Source organism: Bos mutus, chromosome X, assembly GCF_027580195.1.
Source record: "Bos mutus isolate GX-2022 chromosome X, NWIPB_WYAK_1.1, whole genome shotgun sequence".
In the NCBI taxonomy this organism is placed as follows: domain Eukaryota; kingdom Metazoa; phylum Chordata; class Mammalia; order Artiodactyla; family Bovidae; genus Bos; species Bos mutus.
Genome location: NC_091646.1, coordinates 6452816 through 6465934, shown reverse-complemented (window position 1 = coordinate 6465934; position 13119 = coordinate 6452816). Strand labels below are relative to the sequence as shown.

The following is a 13119-nucleotide window of genomic DNA, read 5'->3' as shown; positions in this document are numbered from 1 at the left end:
TCTAGATAGTCCAATGAATGCTCTTTTCATTTTCTCTGTTTGAAAGAAAATTCCAGAAGTATAAAAAGCAAAAGAATGCTGTTTTTAATCTGTAGAAGCAACCCAGTATTTCTTACAAATGGTCTTTCTAGCAACTATCAACAACAGAGGAAGAAAAAAAATGACAGATGGCTGTTAAAAAATATGAAAAGATTATACATATGTATATGTTCATCACAAAATAGTATAGGATGAACATGCAGAAGATCAAGAAAGAAATTTATCTAGTTCCAGTCTCAGGCACATACAAAGGAAAAAGAGAAACTAGGAATAATTTGAATGGGACATTTTAAACCTTCTGAGGCTAAGGTAATGAAAGGCACCAGGGTATCTGACAGAAAAACTCTTGTAGTCTCTATCAAATGCAGATCCCTGGGGGGATGGATGATGAGGTACTAACAGGGGAATAATTCTGCCCTTGAAAGGATACATGGACATAAAGCTATATTGTTACGTTAAATAAAAAGTTCAGCTGTCCACCTAAACCTAGTTTATTTAATAATTACTTCCCTGTCAATATAAACAGACACACACACACAACTCGACATAAAGACAAAGCAAAATAATTCTTAAAACTGCTTAATGATCTATTAAACTCTATGGCAAAAAAAAAATTCATTGATATTGGGAAAGCAAATTACTTTTAAGTCTATTATAGCATGAACCTGGCAATATTACACTTAAGATTGCCAAAATTAAAAACAATAACACCACCACCACCACCACCACCAAAACCCACCAACAATTTCTTTCCCACATGCATATTCTCTGCTTAACATAATTTTCTCTTATAAAACTAGAGAGAACAAGCTTACCTCGGACAGCATCTAAGTAGTGAGCTAAAAGGGGGGGAAAAGAGTGATGGAATGAATTTCTGGGAGACCAAAGCTATACAAGTACTAATGGTTTACCATCTGTTGCCTGGGAGGAGAAGAGAAAACTGAACACTGAAACGCCTGCAGCTCAAAAGTTGGTACACTGGCCTGTGTAGTTTGTGAGTAATATTTTCTTTGGGAAAGATATTAATGGCTTTTTTGCAAGCAACTCTATTAGGCTTCCTAAAAAAGTGTCACATTTCGTTAAAAGTATAAGAACTGCATTTTTATATTTCAGTAGTAACTTTCATGAGAGAGCACTAGCTTGAACTTCTTAAGACTAGTATCTTTAGAAGGGGGTTCTGGAGTAGCCACTTTGGTAATCATTGCAATATTAGAATCCTCCTATGTGAAGGCAATAAACTTACTCTAGTGCAGGAATGTAATTACTTAAGCTGCGTCTGAATCTCACCCCTCACCACCTTTTCAATGAATTTTAAATATTTTCCACAGTCATAGAACAAGACTTACTGTACCTTTAGCAGAGTAATAATACAGTTTATTAAAATTGTGTTATATATATTATACATTATTTTGGAATGTTCCAACCATTATAACAAAATACTTTCATCTAGAAATGAAAGCTGTAGTATAGTCTAGTGGGGAAAAAGAGCTCACAACAACGAACTAGGTATCCAGAGGCTCACGCTTGCTTTTGCACTGTATGAATTTTCTGTGTGTTCATAGAATGACATTGGAACATTGTGTGACCCATTTTCCTTAGCTGAACAATGGGAATCGTACTTGTCCTTCTCTATACACGGGAAACCTTTGTGGCAGATACATGTGTGTGTCAAGGGCTATATTTTTTTAATTAAGTATTTTATAATTGAAACATTAATTAGTGTTTTTTTACGGTGTGAAGACCATGTGATACATTGACTATGACATAGATTTTTTCATACCCACAGACTGTTCTCCCAGGCAGTATCCTAAAAATTTGTGAAATTGGTGATGAGGGATGACACAGCCTGGATGCTTTGTTACAAAGTATCTATACTACCCAATAAACAATTCAACACAGATGTTCTTTTGATGGTAGGTCAGGAGTGTCTGCCTTATGCATTAAAGATAGTCCTTAATGCTATTGAATGGCCGCTGATAAAGTAGTGCCATTTAATGAAATGGGACTTAGAGGCAATCTAAGTACTTTCAACCAAAACAATTCATACTTTTCAAAAGGAAAAATGGCCAGTGAATGCTACCTTTACAACAAAAGCCCTTCTCTTATTAACTAATGACACTATTCTAATGTATCATCTTTCATTTGAGTAACTCAAAACACTTGAAAGCAGAAAATACAAAGAATACCAAAGTAATGAAGAAGAAAATGGCAAAGAAGTAAATCAAATATTATCCTCAAAACAGGAAACCTCCTAGTTAAAGAAACTTTCAAACTTATGGCCAACCCTCCTACTTCTCTCCTCCCATTTCAAAGTCTACAAAATCCCTGGTGATTGATTTGTTAGACTGCTTTACTTTCTCAGTTAATCCAGTGTACTTTGTTTCAAGTACTTACCAATTGTGCAGTGGTCGCCCTCCCATCCAGGGCTGCACTCACATTTTCCATCTTTGCACTGGCCATGCTCAGCACAGTGAGAGTGACAGGAGCGTTCTTCACACGTTGGTCCAACCCAACCTTCTTCACACTGGCAAATTCCCCTTGCACAGACTCCATGGCTACCACACTCCATGGTACACAGCTCTGTAGGGAATTTGAAGAAGATATATTTACATATTTTATTACAACCAAAGTCTACTTTTTCAAAAACACATTACAATGACCAAAATTTCCATCTATACCTATATTCAAAAGGTCACAAAGACTTCTAGCATGTGAGTGAATGTACAAATAATTCTATCAAAAAAAGGTAATTATGTCTCTATGTATAAAATAAACTCTAAATCATCTTGCTTTTGAGGAGTCTAAAAAATGAAAATAGCATTCAAGGCTCAGAAATGAAGTCAGTGGCAAACAAATGTCAAGTGGTTTTCACTAAAAATTCATTAGGACCACAGAAATTTTGTTGCAGAGATTTTTGTGATGCTATAAGAAATCACTGGGGAAAACACACATAGTAAAATAGTATCCTAACTTCATTTGGGAAGACAGGATTTACAATCAGAAAGGTGATAACTTTCTAATACAATTCATAATACACAAGAGGTAAAGCTGCCAATGATGGTAATCAACTGGTTTCCCTGATCATACTAATGATATTTGCATTTATTTTAAATATTTAGAATGACTCTTGATTGATTATTATACATCTTCTTATCTCAAAATGCCATTCAATATTTAGCCAATGTAATCAATATGTATTACCAGTTCTGTCCAGTTTCTCTCTTCTGTCTCACTGACTTATTTTTTGAGGCACACTGAATATTAATAAAATCATGACAGTAGAAAGCCAAAATAAAAGTTTGGTTAGACTGTTTCTTGATGAAACTCCCTTGCTGGAGGGGCAGAAAGGAGATAAAAGCCTGTCAAAAGAATGCCATAGGTTTGGGGTGAATGAAAAAGAGAATATTCTGGAATCCAAGTGAGTTTTATTACTATCTATGACCAACCTAGATAGCATATTCAACAGCAGAGACATTACTTTGCCAACAAAGGTTCGTCTAGTCAAGGCTATGGTTTTTCCTGTGGTCATGTATGGATGTGAGAGTTGGACTGTGAAGAAGGCTGAGCGCTGAAGAATTGATTCTTTTGAACTGTGGTGTTGGAGAAGACTCTTGAGAGTCCCTTGGACTGCAAGGAGATCCAACCAGTCCATTCTGAAGGAGATCAGCCCTGGGATTTCTTTGGAAGGAATGATGCTAAAGCTGAAACTCCAGTACTTTGGCCACCTCATGTGAAGAGTTGACTCATTGGAAAAGACTCTGATGCTGGGAGGGATTGGGGGCAGGGGGAGAAGGGGACGACAGAGGATGAGATGGCTGGATGGCATCACTGACTCGATGGACGTGAGTCTGAGCGAACTCCAGGAGTTGGTGATGGACAGGGAGGCCTGGCGTGCTGCGTTTCTTGGGGTCGCAAAGAGTTGGACATGACTGAGTGACTGAACTGAACTGAAATGAGATGATTTACCATTTTTAGCATAAGTTACCACCTTTTTGCTCATTTCCATAGCACCATGACAGTCCTGGCTTGACTAGGTAGGGACAAGAATACTCCCTCACCAAACATGGAGGAGAAACTGATGATGGAAGTGTGATGTCTATTCAAGAATGAGGAAGAAGGCAGTGTTCCCCGTCCATTTTTCTTTTGACTATAAAACTGTGGCCCACTAAGTTTTCAGGGCGAGGCACCCTCTTGCTCACCTACTTGCAAGCCTCACAAGGGTCCTAGACTAATAAATTACTCCTTAGATATCACTTTGCCTCTCACTGAATTCTTTCTGAGCTGAGACACAAAGAACTGGAGCTCCTTGGAGTGCCCAAAATGCCACCTAGAGGTTTCAGTTACATGTTAAATATTGCTGAGAGGTCAGTGGGCAGAGAAGTACCTATTAGATTTACCAATATGGAAATTGTTGGCAACTTTAGGAAGAGCTGTATTGATAAAGTAGTAGTTGTAAAGGCAGGTTGGACTGGGTGGAAAAGTGAATAGAAAATTGTGTGTGGGATCACCAGATTGTGAGAAAATTCCAGGACCAAGAAAATACCAAAAAAAGGGGGACTTACCCTAAAAAATGCTAGCTCAAGTAGGTTAATCTTGAATTAGTGCCAACATTGTATATCTTGATTCTGAATCTCTGATTGATAATCTGTATTTTAAAATTTAGTTCTTGTAGTGAACTTGATATTGTAATTATATTCCCCTTAATGGCTTCCCTCAAGACACTAAAAGCTGAAATGAAAGGGCCTTTCTAAGATTAGGGAACTAAATAGGTCAAAGGCAATCAAACCAGAGCTGACTGAAGCAATTAGAGGCAAACATTTTGCATACATTGCTTTATACAACTATAAATTTTAGACACAGAGGAGTAGCATTATTCTGATGATTTCCTGAAAAGTAGTAGGACTGGATGAATAGCATCAGCAAAATGGCAGACTAGGCTATCCTTAAACCACCTCAACATAAACCGTTAGGAATGTTGAATATAATATAATATAATATTTTTTAAAATTGCCTGTCTTAGTTCATGAGAAAAAGAAATTCTCAAATGCCAATGGAAAGCAGATGCTAACATACAAACATGTAAGCATGTAAGTCAACCCTCTGGCAGCCTAGAGGGGTTATTATATCCAGTAATGACTAGGAGCTTGGGTATCTGTGTCCACAAAGGGAAAAGAGATGAGGTCTTTGGCCCATTTAAGATAGGGAGTTGGAGCAGAAACTTCTGCAGAAAGCAAGGACAACCCTTGAAAAACTGCAACCTCAATAGATGGGGATTAATAAACTATCCACTAGCCTAGAGAGATGGCAAGGAAGCATTGACTACATAATAATAATAATTATAAAACTGGGGGATTAGAAAACAATAGTGAAATAAAATATTACCTTATCATATTAGGTGCAATGGAATCCCCTGTGTGCAATATTTCTAAAGCCTTATATTCTTCAGGAGTTAGGTAAGAGATACTTTGTCAAGTATGCATATAAAAGTGGAAAAGTGATTGTGACCTAAGTAATTTTTACTATTCTCTTCTGATAAGAACTAGAAAACCTAGACAAAAAATATTTAAAATTTTGTTGAATATTACTAGAATTCACAAAATAGTAAAGGGTTACTGGGCCAACTTCCAGGAGAAAATGATAACCCAGAGAGGTGTCTGACATTTATAGATGTTTCTCTTCTAGAAATATCTGTCAGTTCTGGTGGATGCAGCTGGAAGGCTCAAAGGTTGAGCAGAGCTTTTGTCAATCTTATGGGTACAGAAAAAATACTTGACTAGATAATGGCTGAAAAATTTCCAGTACTGAAGCCAAATATTGAAGCAAAAGTGAAGGAACAAAAAAGAGAAAAAGACAGATTCACAATTATAGTCAGAGATTTTTATGATTCCCTTTCTCATTAACTGACAGAACAAGCAGATAACTCAGAAAGCATATGTAATATTTGAGAATATGACTAACAAATTTGATCTAGTTGATAATACAGAATACTGCATTAAATAACTACAACATACACAGAAATTTCAAGTACACAGAAAGCATTTACAAATATTGACCATAGGCTGGGTTGTAAAGCAAGTCTCAATGTATTTCTAAGTACTGAAATTATATAAACACGTTTTCTCCCTACTATGGAATTAAACTTGAAATCAGTAACAAAAGATAATTATAAAATCCACATAATTTAGAAATTAAGAAATAGTCTTCTGAATGAACTATAGAACAGAGAAGAAATCATCATGGAAATAAGGAAATATTTTGAAATGAATGAAAATGTCCTCAGTGGAGGACAGAGGAATCTGGCGTGCTGCAGTCCATGAGGTCACAAAGAATCGGAAATGATTTAGCAACGGAACAACAACAAATATGTAAAAATTTGTGTAATATAACTCAGTCCATATGTATAGGAACATTTATATGATAGAAAGGGGAGCCAGCTGAAAAAACAATGACCCAAGCATCCAATTCAAAGAAATTACGTAAAGAAGAGCAAAGGAAACTCCAAGAGGGTATAAGGAAGAAGATAATAATTTTAAAAGCTAAAATTAAGTAAATAGGAATAAATATGTGATAGAAAGAATCAACAAAGCCAATATGTGATGATTTGCATAAACTAATAAAATTGATAAACTCCTGATGGGGCTCACGAAGAAGAAAATACAGAAGGCCCAAATAACTAATATTGGGAATGGAAAAGATGACATTGTTGCAGATTGTTCAGACATAAAACATCATAAGAAGGTAGCACAAATAACTTTTTGTCAATACATTTAAAACTGTCAGTGGAATGGACAAATTCCCAGAAAAATCAAGCTTACAATAATGCACACAAGGAAAACAAGGAAACAGTATTTTCTATAAAAATCTTAATAAACAATGAAAAATATCCCCCCACAAAAATTACAATTTTAAGGAAGAAAAATTGCCAATCTTGAATAAACTTTTCCAAAGAATAGGAAAAAAGAAAACACTTCATAGTGTGTTTATGAGGTCAACATAACCTTGATGTAAAAATCTGACAATGATATTATAAGAAAAAATACTGGCTAATCTCACTCATAAATATGGATGTAAAAACTCTGTAAATACAGCAAAACTAGTATTACATAACAGGAAATCATATAATTACCCATTTGTATTTATTCTAGAAAAGCAAGATTGTTTTAAACTTTGAAAATCAATAATTGCAATTCATCATATATATAGAGTAAAAGATGAAACTCATATGATCATCTTCACAGATACATAATGAGTATTTCATAAAACACTAAACATTCATTCATGATAAAAATAGCAAACTAAGACTAAAAGCAACTTTAACCAATAAAGATAAGCTACAAAAACTCCACAACAAAAACATTATTTAATTGTGAGATGTTGAAATCGTTTCTTCTATTACTGACACTGAGCAAAGATGCCTATGATCATCACTTCTATACAACATAATTCTTGAGGTCCTAGCCAGTGCAATAATGTAAGAAAAGGAAAAAAAAAAGTATAAAAATTGAAAAGGAACAAACAATTATTATTCAAGGATAGTATGATTGTGCATATACAAACTACAAAAAGTATCTGTATATATTATTAGAATTAATATGCTTAATAATAATTTTAACACAATATTTGTAAGACCTATACTGGAAAATTATTAAAATTTGTGAGATAAACTAGAGGAAAAACTGGATAAATGGAAAGCTACAACATGTTCATGAACTGAAAAACTCAAAACTAAAGATGCCAATTTCCCCCAAATTCTCCTGCAGATTCAATACATCCCCAATCAACATCTCAGCAGTTGTATGTGTGTTTGTACGTTTATGTGTATATTGATCAGTCAAAGAAAGGAGAAGAATAAGGTGAAAAGACCTACTCTAGCTGATAGGAAGACATTATAAAGCTATGTTAATTTAGACAGTGGGCATTGGTACAATGGCAAATAGACCAATCAGAGTAAATAGATTCCTAAAATAGATCCATCCATACAAGGATACTTGATTTATGGTAAAGGTGGTACTGTAGGCAAATGAGAAATGACTACTGTTTGAAATGGTTCTGGGAAACTGAATATCCTTTAAGAAAAATTCATCTCTACCAAATCCTATATACAAAATCAATTCCAGATAAAATGTACTAAAAATAAATTGACAAAGCTTCTAGAACACAACATTAAAAAACAATTTCATGATCCTTAGCACACAAAAAATTTTTAAAAACTGTACACAAAATGCTAACCATAAAGATAAAAGATAAAATTGGACAATATCAAAATTAAGAACTTCTTTTAATCGAAAGATAGAGTAAACACATGCTGTTGGTGGTAGAATATATTCTACCACAGGTGTTTCCTATCTGGATAATTCACTGAGTTGTACACCTAGCACTTTTGTCCTTTTCTGTATGTGTATAATGTTTTAAAGAAATGTTAAGAAGTTAAAGATAATATGCAAAAGAACATAAACTGAATATATAATTTCCTAACCAGAAATAGAGGAATAAGAATGAAGATAACCTAGGTAATCAGAGAAAAGGCAGAAAAAAGGTAAAAGTCAATGAAAAAATAAATGATGTAAATAGGAGACAGAGAAGATTATAGGATATAAATCCAAACATGTCAGTAATCATAGTAAATAAAAACAAATTGAACTTGCAGTTTAAAAGACTGAGACTCTGGAACTGAGTGAAACAGAAAATGTAGTTTTGTTCTTTCTGTTAATAAGAGGTGTGCTGAAACATACTAATACAGAAAAGTTATCAATAAGAAAAAAGCATGGTAGTAAAGTACCAAGAAAATTGCAGTAGCTACAATATTATCAGATGAAATAGATTTCAAGGTGTAAAGATCATTATGGATAGAGTCATTATATAATGATAAAAGGATTAATTCACCAGGAAGAGGTAACAATTGTGATCCTGTAAGAAAATATAGCTTCAATATATATAAAGCAAACCTTGACATACTTGTAATGAGACAAATTGAAAATTTCACCATCAGGAATAAAAAGATAAAAAATTAATGAGGATGTAGAAAAGTTGAATAGTACAATTAAAAACTTTAATATAATGAACATGTATAGAACCCCAAAGCTATGACTATAAACACACATTCTTTTCAAGAACATACAGAATACCCAGAAAACAGACAATTATTAGTTTACAAAGGAAAGCTCAACAAATGACAAATATTCTACACCATACAGATCATGCTGCTTCAGCAAAATGCACTAAAATTAGAAATCAGTGAACAAAAAGCAAAAGCAAAAATGCAGAAAAGTGCTCCTTAAAAATATACTGTAAAATAATTCATGAATCACATAAAAATTATATTGGAAATTAGGAACTGGGTAACAATGAAAATACTATTTATAAAAACTTGTGGGATGCAGCTTAGACAGTAACTTAGAGGAAACTTATATCTTTTCATACATTTAGTAGAAAAGAACAATTGAAAATTAATGAACAAAGCATCCAACTCAAGGAGTAAGAAAAAAGATTACACATAAGTAGAAGGGAGGAAACAATAATAGAGCTAAAAGTTAATGAAGGGAGAAACAAAGAAACAATGGAGAAGATGAACAAAACCAAAATTTGTGTCTTTGACATGAATAATAAAGTAGAGAAAGCCTTGAAAAAATAGAATAAGAAAAAAAGAAAGGAAATGATGAAAATAAATATTAAAGTTTAAAATATAAAAGTAAATGAAAAAGTACTATAAACAATTTTATGACAGTAAGTTTGAAATCATAGATGAAGTAGATGATTTTTCAAGAAAAAAATGGATTTGAGAAGAAACCGAAAGCCTGGATAGATCTTAAAGACATTGAAAATAGCCCAGATGATTTTACAGGTATATTTAGTGAAACTTCTAAGAGACAGGTAATCTCTATTTTAAGTCATACCAGAGAACGTGAATAGAGAGAAGACTTCCTGAACTATTTTATGAGACTACTATAATCTGGTTCCAAAGTAAGGTGAGAAAAGAAGAAAGGACTTTTTTGTGGCCTCATCTCACTTATAAACATGGATGCAAAAATCTTTAATAAAAGATCTGGAAATCAAACCAGATACATACAAATATAAGAAATTACAACAAAGTAGGCATGAATGCTAGGATGGTTTAACTTTTGAAAATCTATTAAAATAATTGATCACTGAATTAATCCATTTGACTTTAATCTCATTTCATAATGGATTAAAGAAAACTATCATCTTATATATAGAAATAGTATTATATAATATTATATATTTATAATATATTTCCTATTTATAATATAATCTCTTAGCACAATAGGACTAGATGGGAATTTACCAAATATGATAAAGGTGATTTACCAAAACCCTAAAATAAGCATCAAACTTAGTAATAAAATAACATAGTTCCCTTAAAGTCAGAAGTACCACAGTTAACTACTGCTTCTAATTCAGTATGGTACTGGATAACTTAGCTAGCACAATAAAGCAATTACAATATAAAATGTTTAATGCCTGTAGTAAAGTGTTAGTCGCTCAGTCGTGCCCAACTCTTTGTGACCCCATGGACTGCAGCCCACCAGGCTTCTCTGTTCATGGGAGTTTCCAGGCAAGGATACTGGAGTGGGTTGCTATTTCCTTCTCCAATGCCTGTAGAGGAAGATACAAAACTGAATATACAGATGAACTATGAAAACAGGAAGAGAGGATAGCAAAGTTACTGTAAACAGGATTAACAGAAAAAAATCAGCAGCATGGCTATATATCAGGCACAGCCAACTATAAGTAGAACGTACAATTTTTTAAAAAAAGATCCCATTCATAATAATAACATATCTTGCAAAAAAAAAAACTTCAATGTCCTTTCATGCAAGAATTTAAAATCTTTTGAATTGAAGGACACATACAAAGACTCAATCAATGGAGAGACTACTATGCTCATGGCTCACAAACCTCAAAATCATTAAGATGTTAATTTTCCTCTACTAGTTGTGTAAATTCAATGTAATTACAGTCAATATTCCAATAACCTTTTTCATAGAGCTTGAAAATCTGACCTTAAAATCCATATGAAACAGAAAAGACTAAGAACATTTCAAAATATATTCATTGATACGTGCATGTGTGTGTGTGTCCAACCTAAATGTACATCAATAGGAAAGTGGATATATAAATTTTGGTGTGTTCATACGATGCAAAAAACAAAATACAGAAGTTGAACACAGTAGAGGTACAAAATTGATAAACCTTCAAAACATAATGATAATGGTAGAAAGCAAGTTATACATATGAAATTTAAATATATGCTGATCAAGATATTTTTACGGATATATACTTATTGGCAAAGAACTTCCAGATGTTCAAGCTGGATTTAGAAAAGGCAGAGGAACCAGAAATCAAATTGCCAACATCTGTTGTATCCTAGGAAAAGCAAGAGAGTTCCAGAAAAACATCTATTTCTGCTTTATTGACTACACTAAAGCTTTCGACTGTGTGGATCACAACAAACTGTGGAAAATTCTTTAAGAGATGGGAATACCAGACCACCTGACCTGCCTCCTGAGAAATCTGTATGCAGGTCAAGAAGCAACAGTTAGAACTGGACATGGAACAATGAACTCGTTCCAAATTGGGAAAGAAATATGCCAAGGCTATATACTGTCACCCTGCTTATTTAACTTATATGCAGAGTACATTATGCGAAATGCCAGGCTGGATGAAGCACAAGCTGGAAACAAGATTTCTGGGAGAAATATCAATAACCTCAGATATGCAGATGACACCACCCTTATGGCAGATAGTGAAGAAGAACTAAAGAGCCTCTTAATGAAAGTGAAAGAGGAGAGTGAAAAAGCTGGCTTAAAACACAACATTCAGAAAATTAAGAACATGGCATCCGGTCCCATCACTGCATGGCAAATAGATGGGGAAACAATGGAAACGGTGACAGACTTTATTTTCTTGGGCTCCAAAATCACTGTAGATGGTGACTGCAGTCATGAAATTAAAAGACGCTTGTTCCTTGGAAGAAAAGCTATGACCAACCTAGACAGCATGTTAACAAGCAGAGACATCAGTTTGCCAACAAAAGTCCATCTAGTCAAAGCTATGGTTTTTCCAGTAGTCATGTGTGGATGTGAAAATTGGACCATAAAGAAGGCTGAGCATTGAAGAATTGATGCTTTTGAACTGTGGTGCTGGAGAAGACTCTTGACAGTCCCTTGGACTTCAAGGAGATCCAACCAGTCCATCCTAGAGGAAATCAGTCCTGAATATTCACTGGAAGGACTAATGCTGAAGCTGAACCTCCAATACTTTGGCCACCTGATGTGAAGAACTGACTCATTTGGAAAGACCATGATGCTGGGAAAGATTGAAGGCAGGAGGAGAAGGGGACAACAGAGGATGAGATGGTTGGATGGCATCACTGACTCAATGGACATGAGTTTGAGTAAACTCCAGGAGTTGGCGATGGACAGGGAGGCCTGGTATGCTACAGTCCATGGGGTCACAAAGAGTCAGACACAACTGAGTGACTGAAGTGAACTGAAAATGTTATCAACAATAAAAAAAAAAAAAAGAAATGACTGTCTTTAGGGACAGTGGCTCAGAGAGTAAAGCATCTGCCTGCAATGCCGGAGACCTGGGTTCGATCCCCAGGTGGGGAAGATCCCCTGGAGAAGGAAATGGCAACCCACTCCAGTATTCTTGCCTGGAAAACCTCATGGACGGAGAAGCTTGGTAGGCTATAGTCCATGGGGTCGCAAAGAGTCGGACACGACTGAGCGACTTCACTTTCAGTACTTATTTTCTGTTGAATAAATAAGTGGTTTTTCTTGTTGTCATTTAGGCACTCTGTCATGTCCGACTCTTTTGCAACGCCATGGACTGCAGCCCATCAGACTCCTCTGTCCGTGGGATTTCCCAGGCAAGAATACTGGCATGGGTTGCCATTTCCTTATCCAGGAGATCTTGCCAACACAGGGATCGAACCTGTGTTTCCTGCATTGGCAGGCAGATTCTTTACCACTGAGCCACCAGGGAAGTCCATGTAAATAAATGGAGATGTGGCTTAACTTCGCACTTAATCCCTCTCTCCAGAGATATAAGCCACAA

At 34.9% G+C, this 13119-nt stretch overlaps 1 protein-coding gene across 1 annotated transcript in view; it reads right to left on the bottom strand.

Annotated features, from left to right (window-relative positions):
• The window catches only part of LOC102276527 (teneurin-1), a 413260-nt gene that overhangs the window by 197602 nt on the left and 202539 nt on the right, over positions 1–13119 (bottom strand). Inside the window, exon 9 of the mRNA XM_070365791.1 lies at positions 2434–2619. Within this exon, the coding sequence (XP_070221892.1) occupies positions 2434–2619 (186 nt within the window). The remainder of the gene's footprint in view (positions 1–2433; positions 2620–13119) is intronic.